Genomic DNA, 22562 nt, shown 5'->3' with positions numbered 1-22562 from the left:
GTTTATGTCATAATGTGAATTGGGGATACTGTGTGGTGTAATGTGAATAAGGAATACTGCGCGGCAGCCCTACAATATGTACAATACGTGTACTGGCAGCCCTACAATATGACATCATGCAAACTAGGGACCTACGGTGGTACATAAAATAAACTAGGGCACAACTATGGGGCATAATATTAACTAGGGCATTAGTATGGTTCAGAAAATGAACGGGGCATAATATTAACTAGGGCACTGCTATGGTTTAGAAAAAGAACTAGGGCACTATTTTGGGGCATAAAATTAATAAATGCCGCGGAGAGGTATCTCTCAAGAACCACTGGGTCAGGGGCCCCTTCAATATGTTGCTATGGGGCCCACAACATTCTGTTTACGCCCCTGGATCCACTGATAGGCCCTCTATTGTGAATGGGGTCACTGGAAGGCTCTCTACATTGTGCAATGGTCACTGGACAGCTCTCTGTATTCTGCAGGAGTCACTAACTAACCCCTTGTATTGTGCAATGGAGACTAAAAAGATCTCTGTATTGTACTGATGTCTACTGGGGGGCTGATGCTGACATGCACACACATCGCAATGCACACAGATCTCATGGATTTCAGCATTCTGCAAAAGTGCCAAAGAAAGAAATTGGCTTCTGTGCATGCGGACCACGTTTTCTGTGAAATCGGCATTTCTGAGCAGGAACTGGGCGCTGGTGTATGTCCCGGTACTAATAATAATAGCTGCGCATGTTAGAACAGTAGACGAGAGAGGCTTCCTCATGCAGTCACACGGATAGTTAGTATACACAGACGCAATCTCACATTAGCATAAAGTAGTGGGCAGGCTACCTCGCCATATAGAAAAGCAGCTGCAGATCTGTCCGACTCAGAATCAGCCATCGGATATTTAATTCAATATATATCACTACAGTATCACGATACATTTATTAATACTGTTATCATACGAGAATTTTTGTCATCACCAAACCCTATTGGTAACTACAGTATGTTCACACTGCTCTGCGTTGGAAGGGGGTGCTGCGTAACCGAACAGGAAGTATGCAGCATTAACAGTACATTTTGAAGGGGAATGTGTTAAAAAATGTCATAGCACTGTCTAAAGTGATGCTGTGCCCCATACATGATGCCCACACTCTATGGTGGTGTGGTGGTACCCACAATAGCATGATGCCACTTTGAGAATATTTTCTATCGTCAGTTTATAAAGCAGCTTTTGCTTCTGTTGCCTTCATCCCTCTTATTCTAAAATAAAACATTTGCAACCCCTCCTCCAGAAATCCTGCAGCACAGTAAGTGAGCATTTATGTAATTGCTAGCAGATCCACACAAAGACATATACAACTATCAAAGACATGCCTGTGAAAAGGTGTAAATGTCCACTGATTATCATAATGAACACCGGCAGTAGCCTACCGCTTCCGATTGGCTGAGACGGAGTGCAGATTCACATCGGGATTGATCATGTGCTGTTTACACTGCTTGTGCATATATTATGTGCTTTTGTGTCATTTGTTTTATTATTTCTACATGAAGAGGGTTATAGCTGCTGTAGTCAAGAGGTTTCTGTTTCTTTCTAACAGTGAATGCCCATTCTGCTATCAAAATAAAACCTGGATGTAAGTGTATCTGACATGTGCCGAATACATAAAAGCATATACAGTAATACTGGTGCAGATGAGACCAGAGCCAGCATCAGTCCCTTTATATTGGGAAAAATGGATAGACATAAAATAAGAACAATTTTGCCTTCTAACAAGATCATTTGGATTATTTCTTGTAATCTGCCCTGTATTTTTCTACAAATATTTATATTTATTTGTAAACGACCCTGTATAAACAGATTAATCTGCTTTTGATAACCTTTCAAACTACAGTAAGTCCACTCCCTTCCAGTCCGTATCTTTCCTCGACAATGCTCTGTCTCCATCTTCTCTCTTTCTTCCCCTTCTTCCTTGTCTTCTTTTTCTATCTTTTCTGTCTCTTTCACTCTTTCATGATAACTTTGGTTTAAACAGTTTTTTGTGTTTTTTACTTGGTATATGGAAAATAGTATTTTCTATCAACAATATTTTATTCCTGCTTAATTGAGCTACTTCTCATGATAGTCGTTCCTGTCTTTTGTATATCAGATACTCCCCATATGAACAGCTCTGTTTGTGATGGAGTAATTAATGCTCTACTGTGTTTTTTTTTCATGCTATTTTCTGTACCTTTACTGTACTTGAAAATACTGTATGTATATGAAAAAAACAATAAAAACAGTTTGAACAAAAAAAAAAAAAGATTAGCCATTCAAAAATGAATAATTGTATAACCATATTTTCTTATATATATGGTTGGTAATATATTTTATATAGCTATTCTCTTACATCCATGGCTGGAGGATATCATGTTATCCAGCAGTCAGCATTCCACGTGCTTACTCACAGATCCCATATACTGCAGAAGAGCATATCAATTCTACTACCCAACACTGTAACTAGCACTGATTCCTGCCTAAGCTTCTCAGCGTACTTTAGTTCTGCAGTTTTTACTTCAATTTGCCTGATAGTTGCTAGGTTACATTAATAAGAGTAGACATGGCTTGCACACTGATAAAAATTCATACAGAAATTACAAAATATGTCCATATGGCTTTTAAAATCTAGTAGGCAAGGACGGAAGGAAAACTGTTGCTCCGCAGTAAATTGAAAACGTTAATCTACTGCACTTTCTTCTATAATGTCTTACTGTACCTGCCAGTCAGGAGCAGCAATCACAAGCCATTACTTTGGACTGACAGAAATAAATATCAAAGGAGACTTCACCAAAGTAATATGAAAGCACTTCTGCCTCAGAAAGCTAATATTCTACAAACCTCTCTAACATGATGTAAAAAAACCTGCACTTATACACAATACTGACGTCAGATTGTGCAGTCATTTTATTTACAGTATATATATTTTTTTACCATTTTGTTACTTCTTTTGAAATGTCCAGTTCCATATTTTTTTCTATAATTTCCAACTTTTTCTTTTTGTCCTCAGTACCAAATCAGTACCAAATTTTAATTATTTTAGCCCGGCGACAGGGGTGGGGGGTCAAAGGGGACAGCCATCCCGGGCCCTAAGGTTTGGTGGGGACCCGAGGCTCAGAGATGTGCAAAACAGAGCAGCGGCACCTTTTATTTGCATGTTGGCCGGCCACTGCTACATAAACAATGAAGCCAACTCGCTAAAGTAATCCCCCCTACGGCAACCCGCCACCGCGACCTCCTCCCCATCAACCCCCGGCAACCCCTGTTAACACGTATATGCGGTGCATGCGCCATGGTAATGAATGATGGCGCTATCCTGGCATTGACTGTGCCCGTGTCAACCGTGCCGAATTTTCTGACCTACTCCCTGCGCAATCTGGCTGCAAGCAGAAAAATCCAGCTGCGTTATCAGCATCACTGCATTTCTCAACCCTGAGAGGGGTACACTTGTGTATATTTAATATTATTCTAATGTGTGTGTGTATAATATATATATATATATATATATATATATATATATATACACATACATACATAAATAAATACACATATATGTACCAAATCTTTCTTGAGTTCAACTTCAGCAGAAAATGGGGGGCTGGGGGGAGGGGCCCCCCCAGAGACTTAATTGTACCGGGCTCCAAGATTTCTGTTGCCGGCCCTGCACAGAGTCACTAGTACCCCAGGCACAGTCCCTAGAGTCACCTCTTCTATGAAGAACATAAACTATTCTTACTGGTTTTGTCTCATAGAAGAATACAGTAACACAACCCACTTAAAACCACTTAACTGATGATTTTTCCCTTTAAAACTGTTAATAACATTGTTTAAAAAAAATTAATAAAGTTTAAAAAGTATTTTTTAAAATAGTTAAACATTATATTATGCACATCTGCAGAATGGATCTCCTCATCAAAAATGGGTGGACAGGGTGGGACGGCACAGTCGCATGAGATCTGACCATGCCAGTTAAGTGGATTTATTAAATCAACTCTCATAGATATATTATGCTTCTCAGGTTACCCAATTTGTTTAACATTTCCCAGCCCCACAGTTTTGGGAAAGAGGCATCATTCTGTCTGTGTGTCCCCTAGGCTTATTGTGCCCATTGCAAAACATTGGCCAGTATGTTATTATATCATCATATTTTTAAAATGTGTGTTGCTGTTGGGGCTAGGCAAAAACTCTTGTTATTGGTGGTCGTTCCGAGTTGTTCGCTCGTTGCCGATTTTTCGCAACGGAGCGATTAGGTGGAAAATGCGCATGCGCATGGTACGCAGCGCGCATGCGTTCAGTAATTTAACACATAACTATGGAGAATTGCACAAGGTCGAGCAACGTTTTTTCCTCGCTCCAGTGATCGTAGTGTGATTGACAGGAAGTGGGTGTTTTTGGGTGGAAACTGGCCGTTTTCAGGGAGTGTGCTAAAAAAACGCAGGCGTGCCAGGAAAAAACGCAGGAGTGGCTGGAGAAACGGGGGAGTGGCTGGCCAAACGCAGGGCGTGTTTGGGACGTCAAACCAGGAACTAAACGGACTGAGGTGATCGCAATCTAGGAGTAGGTCTGGAGCTGCAAGGAATTATTTAGTAGCAGTTCTGCTAACCTTTAGTTCCCTATTCTGCTAAGCTAAGATACACTCCCAGAGGGCGGCGGCCTAGCGTGTGCAATGCTGCTAAAAGCAGCTAGCGAGCGAACAACTCGGAATGACCACCATTATCAAGACATTTAGCAGGCGACACGATTCAATGCAGTGTCCTGGAAGTGCCTCTAGAGCGGCAGAGCAAAGGCGATTTTGGACCAGTAACTGCTAAATTTCCTTTGCACCACATAGAGGTCTGCAGGAAAAATCTACTAAGTCTGGCTACTGTAATAGACTGTAATGTGCCCTTGTGGATAGCTCTGTGATGTCCAGAGGTATCACATTGAATTATATTGTGGTCATTGTATAAGCATAACAAGGCAAAATATAAGGGTATAGAGATGGAAGGGTTTATTTCCATAAAGAACAGATCCTGCATAAACTGTACAGCATCTAATATGCACTGGTAAGGCAAGAAGGGAATAGCCATAACAGAGGATTTTCTATTCGTATCCTACAATTCCATCCAGTAGAGCTACATGGGCAGTATGAGGTGCTCCATGTACATAATAATGATTACTTTGGAGAGAAAACATTGGGGCTAATTCAGGTTGGATCCCTCCTGCAATCCTCTGAGCAGTTTCCTGATTATCGGGAAACTGCGTATGTGCAGGACCTGTTCTGTGCATGTGCATTGCAGGATTGCAAATGCCTCTGCCTGATTGACCGGCAGAGGTGTTTGTAGGAAGGGATGGGGGCCAGACTCCCCCGTTTTCCAGGAGTGGCGAGGCCAAGGACTGTGTCATGAAATGCAGTTTCCTTGGCCTCGCAAGTTGCCCTGTGATGGCCAGCCAGCCTGACGCTTACTCAGCTGGCAGGTCGCGATGTTGATCCCAGGCTGTGAAGCCGGTCGCTGCGCTGGGATCATAAATGCAGCAAGGAGGTGTTCAACACTGCCTACCGCATTTGCATTGCTATGGATTGCATTTGCAAAGCTGCTGTGAGCAGTTTTGCAATTGCAATCAATGCTGAATTAGGCCCATTGGGGCAGATGTATTAACCTGGAGAAGGGATAAAGAAGTGATAAGTGCAAGGTGATAATGCACCAGCCAGTCTTTACGGATTTTAAAAATGACAGTTAGGAGCTGATTGGCTGGTGCATTATCACCTTGCCTTTATCACATATTTATCCCTTCTCCAGGCTTAATACATCTGCCCCATTGTTTGTTTCTTGGAATACATGTCTTGGGCACTTTCCCTAGGTGTATTATAATATAGTTTTCAAATTAGTTCACTGAGGTGGAGATGTATCAAAGCTTAGATATAGATAAAGTAGAGCGAGATACAGTACTAGCTAATCAGCTTCTATCTGCCATTTTACAGGCTGTGTTTGAAAAATTATAGTTTGGAGCTGAATACATTTTAATACATCTCATCCTGAGAGATGACTGATGTGGTAGAAAGAAATGCTTGAAAAGTATAAAGAGATAACATCTAGTGAATCATTTCACGTTAGGGACGTCCCAGACTATATGCACTGTAGCTATGGTTATGAGGGAGAAGAACAGATTCTCACCTTGAGAAGTTCATTAAAATCAGGATTTGTGGTGTTGGTCTTAATTTTTGTCTTCCGCTTACTGTGTCGTGACTTGTCGGGAAGAAGATATGCCTTCACATAGCTAGAAACAAGAAATTGTACATACTGTGATGAATCAGCAAGATAAAACAATTTCCTTTTATAAATTGAAGTTGACCTTCAGAAGAGATAAACTGCAGCTTTGTGTACAAATCCAGGAATGATCTGACAAAGCTTCTATTACTGCTTAAATTGCATGCACAGTTTACTAGTTTGTACACAAACCCATAAAATAAAGTAAAATAACAATAAAGAAGTTTTCACCAAAAGGAGCTGCAAACTGTCACACTGGGTAGTACAGCGAGAGAAAAAAGAAGACAAAGAAACGCATTCGGTGCTTACTGTACGCTGGACCAAATTTATGTCACAAAACTGCAGTGCAGCACAAAATGCCTTGATTTTGCGCCAGTCGGCTCAGGTTACTCACCCTGTATGTATGCCGCCACAGCTTACACTACTGAGGTAATTGATTGTACCTTTTAATGGTCCGGGTTCCATTTGATTGTTTTGGATATTCTGTGCTTCACTCTTTTAGCTAGCATACATTTTATACATCTTTTACTTTTTGTTTTTATGAACTTTCTGTATATATCGTTCCCCAACTACAGTATGTTTTTTTTAATGTGTTTGTAAAATAAAACTTTTTTATATATATTCTGGACTGATATTATTCTCAATTTTATGGGGGCCTTTATATATATTGCGGAATGTTTATATGTATTGTGGAATTCTTTTTCTGTGAAAACCAAAGAAACCCAGATAGGAGTAACAATTTTTTTTTCCTGTGAGTGTGGTACGCAAGATTCAGTTTGGTTTATATCACACAAAAGATACCTTGATGTGTATATCTTCACTGTAATTTATATGAGTTATGGGGGTATATTTACTAAGGTCCCGATTTTGACCGAGATGCCGTTTTTTCATCAAAGTGTCATCTCGGTAATTTACTAAGCAAAAATCACGGCAGTGATGAGGGCATTCGTAATATTTTGGAAGTCCTAGGAAAAAATCACGAATCAATACACCATCGGTCAAATACGCCTGCAATTTGCTAGAAATCGGGAATTTACTAAAAAGTGCAAAACACAAACACTGCCAACAATAGCCAAACACTGCCGTGATAAAATACAAATCGTGAAAAAGTGCTAAAAAAAAACAGACCTGCTTTTTTATCCCGTGTTTGTATAGGCATGCACGGATCCATGAGATCCGTGCATGTTTTTCAGTGGGAATGGGGGGGAAATGTTATAAATTTTCAGAAAAAAAATTGCGTGGGGTCCCCCCTTCCTAAGGCAAACCAGCCTCGGGCTCTTTGAGCCGATCCTGGTTGCAGAAATATGGGAAAAAAATGGACAGGGGTTCCCCCATATTTAAGCAACCAGCATCGGGCTCTGCGCCTGGTCCTGGTTCCAAAAATACGGGGGACAAAAAGAGTAGGGGTCCCCCGTATTTTTGAAACCAGCACCGGGCTCCACTAGCTGGACAGATAATGCCACAGCCGGGGGTCACTTTTATACAGTGCCTTGCGGCCGTGGCATCAAATATCCAACTAGTCACCCCTGGCCGGGGTACCCTGGGGGAGTGGGGACCCCTTCAATCAAGGGGTTCCCCCCCCCAGCCACCCAAGGGCCAGGGGTGAAGCCCGAGGCTGTCCCCCCCATCCAATAGGCTGCGGATGGGGGGCTGATAGCCTTTGTGAAAAGTGATTGATATTGTTTTTAGTAGCAGTACTACAAGGCCCAGCAAGCCTCCCCCGCAAGCTGGTACTTGGAGAACCACAAGTACCAGCATGCGGTGGAAAAACGGGCCCGCTGGTACCTGTAGTACTACTACTAAAAAAATACCCCAATAAAGACAACACACACACACCTTGAAAGTATAACTTTAATACATACATACTAACCTATGTTCCCACGCAGGTCGGTCCTCTTCTCCAGTAGAATCCATGGTGTACCTGTAGAAAAAATGATACTCACATAATCCAGTGTTTTCGGCTCCTCTGTAAATCCTTTTGTAATCCACGTACTTGAAAAAAAAAAAAAAACGGATACCCGACCACGAACTGAAAGGGGACCCATGTTTTCACATGGGCCCCCTTTCCCCGAATGCCAGAAACCCACTCTGACTGATGTCTAAGTGGGTTTCTTCAGCCAATCAGGGAGCGCCACGTTGTGGCACCCTCCTGATCGGCTGTGTGCTCCTGTACTGTATGACAGGCGGCACACGGCAGTGATACAATGTAGCGCCTATGCGCTCCATTGTAACCAATGGTGGGAACTTTCAGGTCAGCGGTTGACCGAAAGTGACCTCACCGCTGACCTGAAAGTTCCCACCATTGGTTACAATGGAGCGCATAGGCGCTACATTGTAACACTGCCGTGTGCCGCCTGTCAGACAGTACAGGAGCACACAGCCGATCAGGAGGGTGCCACAACGTGGCGCTCCCTGATTGGCTGAAGAAACCCACTTAGACATCAGTCAGAGTGGGTTTCTGGCATTCGGGGAAAGGGGTCCCATGTGAAAACATGGGTCCCCTTTCAGTTCGTGGTCGGGTGTCCCGTTTTTTTATTTTTTCAAGTACGTGGATTACAAAAGGATTTACCGAGGAGCCGAAAACACTGGATTATGTGAGTATAATTTTTTCTACAGGTACACCATGGATTCTACATGGAGAAGAGGACCGACCTGCGTGGGAACATAAGGTAAGTATGTGTATATGGAGGTGTGGATGGATGTATTAAAGTTATACTTTCAAGGTGTGTGTGTGTTGTCTTTATTGGGGTATTTTTTTAGTAGTAGTACTACAGGTACCAGCGGGCCCGTTTTTCCGACGCATGCTGGTACTTGTGGTTCTCCAAGTACCAGCTTGCGGGGGAGGCTTGCTGGGCCTTGTAGTACTGCTACTAAAAACAATATCAATCACTTTTCACAAAGGCTATCAGCCCCCCATCCGCAGCCTATTGGATGGGGGGGACAGCCTCGGGCTTCACCCCTGGCCCTTGGGTGGCTGGGGGGGGGGACCCCTTGATTGAAGGGGTCCCCACTCCCCCAGGGTACCCCGGCCAGGGGTGACTAGTTGGATATTTGATGCCACGGCCGCAAGGCACTGTATAAAAGTGACCCCCGGCTGTGGCATTATCTGTCCAGCTAGTGGAGCCCGGTGCTGGTTTCAAAAATACGGGGGACCCCTACTCTTTTTGTCCCCCGTATTTTTGGAACCAGGACCAGGTGCAGAGCCCGATGCTGGTTGCTTAAATATGGGGGAACCCCTGTCCATTTTTTCCCCATATTTCTGCAACCAGGATCGGCTCAAAGAGCCCGAGGCTGGTTTGCCTTAGGAGGGGGGACCCCACGCAATTTTTTTTTTACATTTAAACTTTTTTTTTTTTTTTTTAACAAAGTGCACAATGAAGCCCAGCACGGATCTCTCAGATCCGGCCGAGATTCATTGTATTAAAGTCGGCAGTGTTTTACAAGTCACTCACGTAAAACACTGCCAAAAAAACCGAATGACATCGACATCGGAAAACCCGAAAATGCAGAATACGGCAGCTTAGTAAATTAGTCGTAATCAATTCAAAAAGTTGCATATTTCCACTTTCGATGTCATTCGTGATTGAACTTTGACCTCAAACGGAAAAACACGAATCTTAGTAAATTTACCCCATGGTATGTTATCAATTGTGAAAATCTTCAGTGAAGGGTTTACTACCATATAAGAGAAACCTTTATATGCACAGAACCACTCCCCTTATTTTGAGTGGGGTATGCTTTGTCTTCTAGTACATTGACGAATTTACCATAGTGTGATTTATCCATGAAGACAATACTACACATTGTATTTTTATTATTTCTTCACATGATATATGGACACTTGAGACAAGCGAAAAAAGGCACACAAAAAGCACGAAGCAAACGAAGAATGACATCAAAGGAATGTATTTATGTAATTGATTTTTATTAACTTATGGTGTATATTTTGAGTCTATAGCAATTTCCTCACACCGCATTTTGTATAGTTCTTGTCCGGGGTACGGTGACCCCCCATCTCTGAGGAAGAGGCACTCCACATAGGCTGCTTTGGCGCACATTTCTGGCAACCTACAAAATGTTTTTCTTGTTACTAACTGTACTGTCTGCTATCATCCAGACTTACTATACTTTTCTCCATGAGCTGATTGGGCATAAAGGAGTCAGCTTTGACCATATTTGCAGTATAAGCCCAACTGAATATACTGAGGGGAGGGAGTATCTAGGAAGTTTCAGGGGTCCCAGGAGAGGATTCCCCATGGTTCAACTATGTAAAGAAGGGGGGTGGTTTGGGGAACATTTTTTGAAGACTGCACTTGTCTCTACATAATTAGTCTCGTTTAATCATCAGTAACATTTTTCTTTTAAAAAAAACCCCAAAAACCCACAACTTTATTACAATTTTTTTTAAGGGCTCGCTCAAACAAGTGCTCTGTGAAGTGAATGTTACCAGACTTCACATTCTATATACCAAGAAATGCAATGATTCTTCACTAAATACACTGCAGACACAAGGCACATTGATCCGAGTACCAATAAGCATCGGTTGTTCATACAGGCCGATTAGGCAGTTAGGAAGAAACCATTAAAAAACTTGTATTGGTGTATCATGCTATATGCTACAAAGAATGACTATTAACACATTATACAAACCATACCTTATAGAAGTGAGACTATGTACTTACGGGTCTGTTTTGTTCTTCTTCTCGTCGGCCACAGCTAGATTCTTACAGCTCTTTACCATGATGTTCAAAGCGCCTGTCTTATAGCTGTAATTAAGATTGAGTATGATTTCCCCTGTGACTTTCACATTACCATAGTCCCCAGTTTCACTGTAGAGACTTGTCATGCTATTAAGACTTGTCTGAAACAAAAGAAAAACAGAACAAAATGATAATACCTGTTCAAGTGATCTGGTTCTTGTTCTTTCAAGGAAGTAGGACAAAGTGTGTGATACCATAACAATAGAACACACCATCTTTACTAGAAACCTTCATTTGGTTCTCCTGTACAGTATATAGCACACAAATGTGTACAGCGTTGGCTACTTAAGGACATCACCTACCACTACTGTGAAATCTGCTGCCCATTGTTTTAGCCTGTTACAGCTAGAAGACAATGAAGAGGTCTGGAGAAGCTCATAAACCAGGATTACAATTTAGAGGTTATGGGGTATATGCAATTGCGGTCGAATTCCCAAAATTGTCGAAAAACTGGACTTTTTTGCCAAAAAAAAAAAAAAATCGACAATGCAATTCAGTACTTTCCGTCAAAAAAACGGACTTTCAAAATTCGACTTTTTGAAATTCGACATTTGTCAAATTCGACTTTTCTGCAATGGTACAAATGCGGCAATTCGACAAAAGTATATTCAATTGAAGTTTGGAAATTCGACAACAGTGCTTTTAGACAGTAAATTCGTCATTTTCAATCCGCCACACTTTGGTGGGTGAATCTAATAAAAAAAATTTAAAACATGTTTTTTTGGGTGTTTTTTTTATTGGTAATAGCATATCTATTTATATTAGAAGGGATTAGGTACTTGGTTTGTCTTTTTGGGAGGCACAAGTATTATTTATATATTTAATTTTTATTTTTTATTTTTTTTTAGATGGAATGGTAAAATCCCGGAAAAAAATGGCGTGGGGTCCCCCCTCCAAAGCATAACCAGCCTTGGGCTCTTCAAGCCGGTCCTGGTTCTAAAAATCCGGGGGAAAAATGGACAGGGGATCCCCGTATTTTTAAAACCAGCACCGGGCTCTGCGCCTGGTGCTGGTGCAAAAAATACGGGGGACAAAAAGAGTAGGGGTCCCCCGTATATTTTACACCAGCATCGGGCTCCACTAGCTGGACAGATAATGCCTCAGCCGGGGGTCACTTTTATACAGCGCCCTGCGGCCGTGGCATTAAATATCCAACTAGTCACCCCTGGCCGGGGTACCCAGGGGGAGTGGGGACCCCTTCAATCAAGGGGTCCCCCCCCAGCCACCCAAGGGCCAGGGGTGAAGCCCGAGGCTGTCCCCCCCCATCCAAGGGCTGCGGATGGGAGGCTGATAGCCTTGAGAAAATGTAAAGAATATTGTTTTTTCCTGTAGTACTACAAGTCCCAGCAAGCCTCCCCCACAAGCTGGTACTTGGAGAACCACAAGTACCAGCATGCGGGAGAAAAACGGGCCCGCTGGTACCTGTAGTACTACTGGGAAAAAAATACCCAAATAAAAACAGGAGACACACACCTTGAGAGTAAAACTTTATTGCACACCTGCCGACACACACATACTTACCTATGTTGACCCGCCGACTGCCACGTCTCCTGATCCGACGATCCGGGGTACCTGTGAATCAAATTATACTCACCTCAATCCAATGTCCAGATATAAATCCTCGTACTTGGCAAAAAAACAAATCGCATACCCGGACCACGGACTGAAAGGGGTCCCATGTTTACACATGAGACCCCTTTCCCCGAATGCCGGGACCCCACGTGACTGCTGTCACCGAGGTCCCTTCTGCCAATCAGCGAGTGCAACGTCCTGGCACTCTGCTGATTGGCTGCACGTCTGAGCTGTCAGACAGCGCCTCGCAAAGCCTCTCCATTATACTCAATGGTGGGAACTTTGCATCAGCGGTGAGGTCACCCGCGGTCAGCGGCTGACCGCGGGTAACCCCACCGCTACCCGCAAAGTTCCCACCATTGAAAGTAATGGAGAGGCTTTGCGATGCGCTGTCTGAGGTCACACACGCATACAGCCAATCAGGTGAGTGCAACGAAGTAGCGCTTCCTGATTGGCTGAAGGGACCTCGGTGACAGGAGTCACGTGGTGTCCCGGCATTCGGGGAAAGGGGTCTCATGTGTAAACATGGGACCCCTTTCAGTCCGCTGGTTCGGCTGTTCGTTTTCTTTTTTTGCCAAGTACGAGGATTTATATCTGGACACTGGATTGAGGTGAGTATAATTTGATTCACAGGTACCCCGGATCGTCGGATCAGGAGATGTGGCAGTCGGCGGGTCAACATAGGTAAGTATGTGTGTGTCGGCAGGTGTGCAATAAAGTTTTACTCTCAAGGTGTGTGTCTCCTGTTTTTATTTGGGTATTTTTTTTCCAGTAGTACTACAGGTACCAGCGGGCCCGTTTTTCTCCCGCATGCTGGTACTTGTGGTTCTCCAAGTACCAGCTTGCGGGGGAGGCTTGCTGGGGCTTGTACTACAGGAAAAAACAATATTTTTTACATTTTCTCAAGGCTATCAGCCTCCCATCCGCAGCCCTTGGATGGGGGGGACAGCCTCGGGCTTCACCCCTGGCCCTTGGGTGGCTGGGGGGACGGACCCCTTGATTGAAGGGGTCCCCACTCCCCCAGGGTACCCCGGCCAGGGGTGACTAGTTGGATATTTAATGCCACGGCCGCAGGGCACTGTATAAAAGTGACCCCTGGCTGTGGCATTATCTGTCCAGCAAGTGGAGCCCGATGCTGGTGTAAAAAATACGGGGGACCCCTACTCTTTTTGTCCCCCGTATTTTTTGCACCAGCACCAGGTGCAGAGCCCGGTGCTGGTTTTAAAAATATGGGGGATCCCCTGTCCATTTTTCCCCCGGATTTTTAGAACCAGGACCAGCTCGAAGAGCCCGAGGCTGGTTATGCTTTGGAGGGGGGACCCCACGCCATTTTTTTCCGAGTTTTTTCCCGTTTTAAAAAAAACGGAACAAATCCGTCAAATCGGCCGTTTTTCGGCAGCGGGACTGTCGAATCCGTTTTTTATTGCATATGGTCAATTTCGGCACCCACTTGCCGAAATTAGACAGTCGAATTGTGTTGAATTGAAAAACGGACGATAATTTGCCGCGATTCGCCGCTAATTGCATATACCCCTAAGAGGTAAAGTTGCTCCAATGCCAGATATCCAGGCAACTCTCTTCTCCACCATGTAGATATAGCCTGGTTATCATTACAAGGATGGCAGGGTGCAACTCTCCACACCGCACATGCCACAAGCATCTTTTACATTGGCACAAGCCCTTTCCTTACATCTTAGATAGTATCAATAATTCCAATAATACCCTCTTTTAAAATCAACAAGAAATACTGTATACAGTATATCCATATTGGACTGAGGACCAAACTAGACCTTCCAAAAGAAAGTACTGTGGGGGTAATTCTGAATTGATCGCAGCAGGAACTTTGTTAGCAGTTGGGCAAAACCATGTGCACTGCAGGTGGGGCAGATATAACATGTGCAGAGATAGTTAGATTTGGGTGTGGTGAGTTCAATCTGCAATCTAAATTGCAGTGTAAAAATAAAGCAGCCAGTATTTACCCTGCACAGAAACAAAATAACCCACCCAAATCTAACTCTCTCTGCAAATGTCATATCTACCCCCCCCCCCCTGCAGTGCACATGGTTTTGCCCAACTGCTAAAAAATGTCCTGCTGCGATCAACTTGGAATTACCCCCTGTATGTGTTAACCCTCTGCTTTTCAGCATATTTCTTTTAATCAAGCCCATGCCTTCAGTGCTAAGAACACTGCTGGTCAGAAAGGTAACACTGTGAGGCTTATACTGTATCAGACATACTTGGAGCTGGGAGTATTTACATCTGACTGAATCCAGCTGACAAAAGGCAGAGAGACTATTCTCTCAAGATTAATATTACAGATTAATGGGACATGAGACCAATGCTTGGATCACAGTACGTACAACAACAATAGCAGGACACACCTGCGACATGATCCTTGTTGATTTTGAGATTATAGGAACACTTTTTTTCTCTACCACAAGTGTTTATTCTAAATGTACAAACCAACAGTTATTAGTAAGTTGTGTATGTATCCATACTGTATGTGTAACAAAGCTATACAATCTGCTATATCATATCAAGGACATGGGATACTTCTTACTTTGAATTTGCAGCTTACTATGAAATCAGCTTCTTTTGTACAAAATACATTTTATCACTTAATAAAGCTTATCTTCCCTTTATGAGGTTATAGCACTGCTGACCAGATATAATGCTGTGTACTACTGTGGCATAAAATCACTGCACAATAGGTAAATGTATTTCTCATAAGTCCTAGAGGATGCTGGGGTCACATTAGAACCATGGGGTATAGACGGGATCCGCAGGAGACATGGGCACTTTAAGACTTTGAAAGGGTGTGAACTGGCTCCTCCCTCTATGCCCCTCCTCCACACTCCAGTTTTAGAATTGTGCCCAGGCAGACTGGATGCACTCTAGGGGAGCTCTACTGAGTTTCTCTGAAAAGACTTATGTTAGTTTTTCTTATTTTCAGGGAGGCTGCTGGCAACAGTCTCCCTGCTTCGTGGGACTTAGGGGAGAGAAGTATGACCAACTTCTGGTGAGTTCAATGGCTCTGCTTCTGGCTGACAGGACACCATTAGCTCCTGAGGGTGCTGATCGCTGGGTACGCCTAGATGCACACTCCCGCAGCCTGCCATCACCCCCTTACAGAGCCAGAAGTCAGAAGACAGGTGAGTAGCAGAAGATCAGAAGACTTCTCCAGTGACGGCATTCTGAGGTACCGCGCAGCGAGCAGAACGCTGCGCGCCATGCTCCCACACATACACAGGCACTGCAGGGAGCAGGGTGCGGGGGGAAGGGGGGGGGGAGCGCCCTGGGCAGCATAAATCCTCTTTAAAAGTTAACTGACAAGAGGGGACATTAGTGCCTGGGCACTGTCCTAACCCCTGCCAGTATAATTATTTGTTTAATTTGAGCGGGGCAGAAGCGCGCCATTCCGGGGGCGGAGCTTCTTCCTCACAGCTCACTGCTCGGTGCCATTTCCTCTCCACAAGGCTACAGAGATGCGAATATGGCTCTTATCAGTAAGAGATTAGATAAGTCTGAGTCTCAGACCCAGGCGTAGAAAAAGTCTGTGGAAGATATGTTATTGCAAGTCCAGGATCCCTCGGGGTCAAAAAAACGTTCTTTTGACCAGTTGATGCACACTGATAACGACACGGACACTGATTCCAGTGTCGACTATAGTGATTCCAGATTAGATCCAAAATTGGCAAAGAGCATTCAGTACATGATTGTGGCTATTAAAGATGTATTACATATCACTGAGGACCCTGCTGTTCCTGATAAACGCAGGGCCGGTGCAAGGTCTCTCGGCACCCTAGGCAAAACTTCTGCCTACTGCCCCTTCCCCTTACCTGCCCTTCAGGAGAAAGGCATACTGCTGCTGACCCCCACCCCGTCTGTTGCATGGCTGCTCCCTTCTCCCCATCTCCGCAGTCCGTGTGGTCTCCTGCTGCCCCCCCCCCCCACCACCACTCCACTATTTTAAATATCTTCTGTTCTATTCCCACCACCATCTGTGTGCATGCAGCTGCTCATCTCCGCCCCCCCAACCCCCCAATTCCCCCCTCCCCCCAGACTGCTGCTCTCCCCCTCTTTTCTTATTAAATGCAGAAAGTGCACTGTGCAGCCACCTTACCTGCAGGCTGCGATGCAGAGTTGGGACTGAGTAGTCTGTGAAAGAGCCTGGAATGAAGAGCAGCGCCGCATGTCACCCCCAACCAGGACTCCAGGAGCTGTCAAAGTTACTGCCTGTGCTATGAGATGTAGGACCACACTAACTTTTTCATTCGGATGTAGCAAGCCGCCCCTTCACATCCCGGCGCCCCTAGGCAGCTGCCTAAAGCTGCCTAGTGGAAGCTCCGGCCCTGGATAAACGGGTCTGTATGTATAAAGAAAAGAAACCGGAGGTGACGTTTCCTCCATCTCATGAACTGAACGCTCAATTTGAAAAAGTCTGGGAAAACCCTGACAGAAAGTTTCAAATCCCCAAAAGGATTCCGGTTGCTTATCCTTTTCCCACTGAGGACAGGAAGAAGTGTGAGTCACCCCCCATTTTGGACAAGGCCCTGTCACGTTTGTCTTAAAAGGTGGCTCTCCCAGCACCGGGCACGGCGGTCCTTAAGGACCGTAAGCAGATCGTAAGCAAGAAACTACGTTAAAATCCATTTATGCTCAGACCTGCCATTGCATCTGCGTGGGTGAGTAGTGCTATTGAAAAGAGGGCAGATGACTTTTCATCTGATATAGATACACTGGATAGGGATAGCATCCTCTTGATGCTGGGATATATCAAGGACGCTTGCAGCTGGGATATATCAAGGAAACTGTGAGAGATATTGGCCTTTTGGGATCAAAAGCCAATGCCATGGCGGTCTCGGCTAGGCGAGCATTGTGGATTCACCAATGGAATGCTGATGCAGACTCCAAGAAAAATATGGAGTCTCTCCCATATAAAGGTGGTGTCTTGTTTGGGGATGGCCTCGATGATTTGGTATCTACGGCTACCGTGGGTAAGTCATCTTTTTTGCCTTATGTTCCTCAGCAATAAAAGAAAATGCACCACTATCAAATGCAGTCCTTTCAGCCCAATAAATACAGAAGAGGGCGAGGCTCTTCCTTCCTTGCTAATAGAGGGAGGGGAAGAGGTAAAGGATCAACAACCTCGTTGAGTTCGCAGGAGCAGAAGTCTTCCCCTGCTTCTGCCAAATCCACAGCATGACGCTGGGGCTCTCTTGCGGGAGTCTGCACCGGTGGGGGCACGTCTCAAACTCTTCAGTCAGTTGTGGATTCGTTCGGGCCTAGACCCGTGGGTTTTACAAATAGTGTCCCAAGGGTACAAACAGGAGTTTCAAGACGTTCCCGCTCGCCGATTTTTCAAATCGGCCTTACCAGTTTCTCCACCGGACAGGGATGTAGTAAGCGAGGCTATACAAAGGTTGTGTCAGAATCAAGTCATTATCCTGGTTCCCCCGTCACAACAGGGAGAAGGCTTTTATTCAAGCCTTTTCGTGGTCCCGAAGCCGGACGGCTCGGTCAGGCCAATCCTAAACCTGAAATCCCTAAATTTCTACCTGAAGTTCAAATTCAGAATGAAATCTCTCAAGGCAGTGATCTCCAGTCTGGAGGAAGGAGATTTCATGGTTTCGGTGGACATAAAGTGACATAAAGGATGCCTACTTACATGTTCCCATTTATCCTCCGCATCAGGCTTACCTGCAATTTGCGATTCAGGATTGTCATTACCAATTTCAGACGTTGCCGTTTGGTCTATCCATGGCTCCGAGGATTTTCACCAAGGTGATGGCGGAAATGATGGTTCTCCTTCGCAAACAAGGAGTCACTATTATCCCGTACTTGGACGATCTCCTAATAAAGGCGAGATCCAGGGACCAGTTGGTGCGAAACACTGCACTCTCCCTGACAGTTCTTCAACAACATGGTTGGCTCCTAAACTTGCCAAAGTCGCAGTTGCTTCCAACAACGCAATTGTCGTTTTTGGGAATGATACTGGACACAGAACTTCAGAGAGTTTTTCTTCCAGTGGAAAAGGCTCTGGAGATCCAGAGTCTGGTCAAACAAGTTCTGAAACCAGCAAGAGTGTCAATCCATCAATGCATTTGGTTGTTGGGGAAGATGGTTGCGGCCTACGAGGCCATTCAGTTTGGCAGGTTTCATGCCAGAGTGTTCCAGTGGGACCTGTTGGACAAGTGGTCCGAGTCCCACCTACACATGAACCGGAGGATAATCCTGTCTTCCAAGACCAGGGTCTCACTCCTGTGGTGGCTGCACAGCTCTCACCTCCTAGAGGGGCGCAGGTTCGGGATCCAGGACGGGATCCTAGTAACCACGAATGCAAACCTCCGAGGCTGGGGGGGCAGTCACGCTGGGAGAAAACTTCCAAGGAAGATGGTCAAGTCAGGAAACTTGTCTCCACATAAACGTTCTGGAGTTAAGGGCCATTTACAACGGCCTTCTGCAAGCGGAACATCTTCTTCGAGATCTACCCGTACTGATCCAGTCGGACAATGTAACAGCAGTAACGTACATAAACCATCAGGGCGGAACGAAAAGCAGAGCGGCGATGGCAGAAGCCACAAGGATTTTCCGCTGGGCGGGAAAAGCATACAAGCACTCTGTCAGCGATCTTCATTACAGGAGTGGACAACTGGGAAGCAGACTTCCTCAGCAGACACGATCTCCATGCAGGAGAGTGGGGCCTCCACCAAGAAGTCTTCGCAGAGGTGACAAGTCGTTGGGGAGTTCCTCAAGTAGACATGATGGCATCTCGTCTCAACAAGAAGCTTCAGAGATATTGTTCAAGGTCGAGAGACCCTCAAGCAATAGCAGTGGATGCACTGGTGACACCGTGGGTGTATGTATTCCCTCCACTTCCTCTCATTCCAAAAGTTATAAAGATCATAAGAAGAACAAAGATTCGGGCGATCCTCATTGTCCCAGACTGGCCAAGGAGGGCTTGGTATCCAGATCTTCAGGAATTACTCAAAGGAGATCCCTGGCCTCTTCCTCTGCGCGAGGACCTGTTACAACAGGGGCCGTGCGTGTATCAGGACTTACCGCAGCTACGTTTGACGGCATGGCGGTTGAGCGCAAAATCCTAGCCCATAAAGGTATTCCCAGTGAAGTCATTCCCACACTTATTCAGGCCAGAAAAGAGGTAACGTCTAAACATTATCACCGTATTTGGAGAAAATATGTTTCTTGGTGTGAATCCAAGAAGGCTCCTACGGAAGAGTTTCAGCTAGGACATTTTCTCCATTTTCTACAAGCAGGTGTGGATGCGGGCCTAAAATTAGGCTCAATTAAGGTACAGATTTTCAGCCTTTTTGGTTTTCTTTCAGAAACAATTGGACTCCCTTCCAGAAGTTCAGACTTTCGTGTAAGGCGTGTTGCACATCCAACCTCCATGTGTGCCTCCAGTGGCACCATGGGATCTTAATGTGGTGTTGCAGTTCCTTCAATCACATTGGTTTGAACCTTTACAGAAGGTGGAGTTGAAGTTCCTCACTTGGAAAGTGGTCATCCTGTTGGCCTTGGCATCTGCAAGGCGGGAGTCTGAGTTTGCGGTCTTGTCTCACAAGAGCCCTTATTTGATCTTCCATGAAGATAGAGCGGAATTGAGGACACGTCAGCAATTTCTACCGAAGGTGGTTTCCTCTTTCCACATGAACCAACCTATTGTGGTGCCTGTGGCTACTGACACTTTCGCTGAGTCAAAGTCTCTGGATGTGGTCAGAGCTTTGAAGATTTATGTCGCCAGAATGGCTCAGATTAGGAAAACAGAGGCTCTGTTTGTTCTGTATGCTCCCAACAAGATTGGGTGTCCTGCTTTCAAGCAGACCATTGCGCGCTGGATCTGTGGTACGATTCAGCGTGCTCATTCCACGGCAGGATTGCCATTACCGAAATCGGTGACGGCCCTTTCTACTAGAAAGGTGGGCTCGTCCTGGGCGGCTGTCCGGGGGGTCTCGGCGTTACAGCTTTGCCGAGCAGCTACTTGGTCGGGATCAAACACTTTTGCTAAGTTTTACCAGTTTGATACCTTGGCCGATAATGACCTCAAGTTTGGTCAATCGGTGCTGCAGAGTCATCCGCACTCTCCCGCCCGTTCTAGAGCTTTGGTATAACCTCATGGTTTTAATGTGACCCCAGCATCCTCGAGGACGTATGAGAAAATAGGATTTTAATACCAACCGGTAAATCCTTTTCTCTTAGTCCGTAGAGGATGCTGGGCGCCCGTCCCGGTGCGTACTGTATCTGCAGTTATTAGTTGTGGTTACACACATGTTGTGTTACATTTATTGTCAGCATGTTGCTGCAATTGTTCATGCCGTTGGCTTGTGTTCTGTTGAATGCCACGTTGTGCGGCATGCTTGAGGTGTGAGCTGGTATGAATCTCGGCATAGTTTATCAATAAATCCTTTCCTCGAAATGTCCATCTCCCTGGGCACAGTTCCTATAACTGGAGTCATAGAGGGAGGAGCCAGTTCACATCCTTTCAAAGTCTTAAAGTGCCCATGTCTCCTGCGGATCTCGTCTATACCCCATGGTTCTAATGTGACCCCAGCATCCTCTACGGACTAAGAGAAAAGGATTTACCGGTAGGTATTAAAATCCTATTATCTGCTGTATATAAAATATATGAAAAAACTGAAATATCAATATACTGTTGTAAAAACTGTAGTTGACATGATTAGAGTTATTTGTCATTTTTCGCTTTGCACCAACCCTATAAAAGGTTCCTTGTTTTACATACTCTGTTGCAAAAGGTTGTTTGTGAAGCTGCAAGTCTACAGTACAAGTTGCTATAACTACACCATATAAATGACAAAATATAAGGCAGTCTCGCTACTACACGTTTATGAAATGTTTTCATCTTGTTTTCATCTTTTTCATCATCACATTTATGCAAATGTGTGTGCTCAGGAGACCAGGACATGGTGGGATACTGTACATACCGGTAGACAAGTGGCTATGATCCCATCTGATGTTTGCTAGCATGAGTGTGTTTGTGCAGTAAAGAACTTTAGTGGAGATGTATCATTCCTGCATGTAAAATTTGTTAACTACATGACCCTGTTTTGCCCATTATCAAGGCGAAGCAGGAACAATTACAGATGGTATGTATTATACATACATTTGCTGAAAAGGGAAAGTGTTAAGTCACTCTAGGGTGAATCACACTGTCATTTTTGGGGCGTCTATGATCGGCCCTTGCAGAGAGCCTGCATATGCGCCAGTCAGGACTTCCCAGTGTCACCGCAGATGATTTACAAGAATTATATACAGTATATATATATAAATATTATATATATATATATATATATACTATACTATACTATACATACAGTGGGGAAAAAAAGTATTTGGACAGCCACCGATTGTGCATGTTGACCCACTTAAAAAGATGAGAGAGGTCTGTAATTTCCATCATGGGTACACTTCAACTGTGAGAGACAGAATCTGAAAAAAAAAAACTAGGAAATCACATTGTATGATTTTTAAACAATTTATTTGTATATTCTTGCATAAAATAAATATTTGGACAATCAAAAAGTTTAACTCAATACTTTGTAATATAACCTCGGTTGGCAATTACAGAGGTCAAACATTTCCTGTTGTTCTTGACCAGGTTTGCACACACTGTAGCACGTATTTTGGCCCAGTCTTCCATGCAGATCTGTCATGTTTTGGGACTGTCACCGGGCAACACGGACTTTCAACTCCCTCCACGGATTTTCTATTGGGTTGAGGTCTGGAGACTGGCTAGGCCACTCCAGGACCTTGAAATGCTTCTTATGGAGCCACTCCTTAGTTGCCCGGGCGGTGTGTTTGGGGTCATTGTCATGCTGGAAGACCCAACCATGTTCCATCTTCAATGCTCTTACTGAAGGAAGGAGGTTTTTGCCCAAAATCTCACGATACATGGCCCCATTCATCCTCTCGTTAATA

The 22562-nt window shown here is 44.6% G+C and overlaps 1 protein-coding gene across 4 annotated transcripts in view; it reads right to left on the bottom strand.

Moving 5' to 3' along the window:
- Window positions 1–22562, bottom strand: part of SYTL5 (synaptotagmin like 5) — a 513325-nt gene that overhangs the window by 72482 nt on the left and 418281 nt on the right. For all 4 annotated transcript variants that reach the window (XM_063955564.1, XM_063955566.1, XM_063955567.1 and 1 more), the window contains 2 exons: window positions 10956–11134; window positions 6181–6283 (listed from right to left, as the gene is read on the bottom strand). In XM_063955564.1, the coding sequence (XP_063811634.1) occupies window positions 6181–6283; window positions 10956–11134 (282 nt within the window). The remainder of the gene's footprint in view (window positions 1–6180; window positions 6284–10955; window positions 11135–22562) is intronic.

The sequence above is a fragment of the Pseudophryne corroboree genome, chromosome 2 (genome assembly GCF_028390025.1).
Source record: "Pseudophryne corroboree isolate aPseCor3 chromosome 2, aPseCor3.hap2, whole genome shotgun sequence".
In the NCBI taxonomy this organism is placed as follows: Eukaryota; Metazoa; Chordata; class Amphibia; order Anura; family Myobatrachidae; genus Pseudophryne; species Pseudophryne corroboree.
The sequence above is the reverse complement of the archived record's forward strand: the minus strand, read 5'-3'. Positions and strand labels throughout refer to the sequence as shown.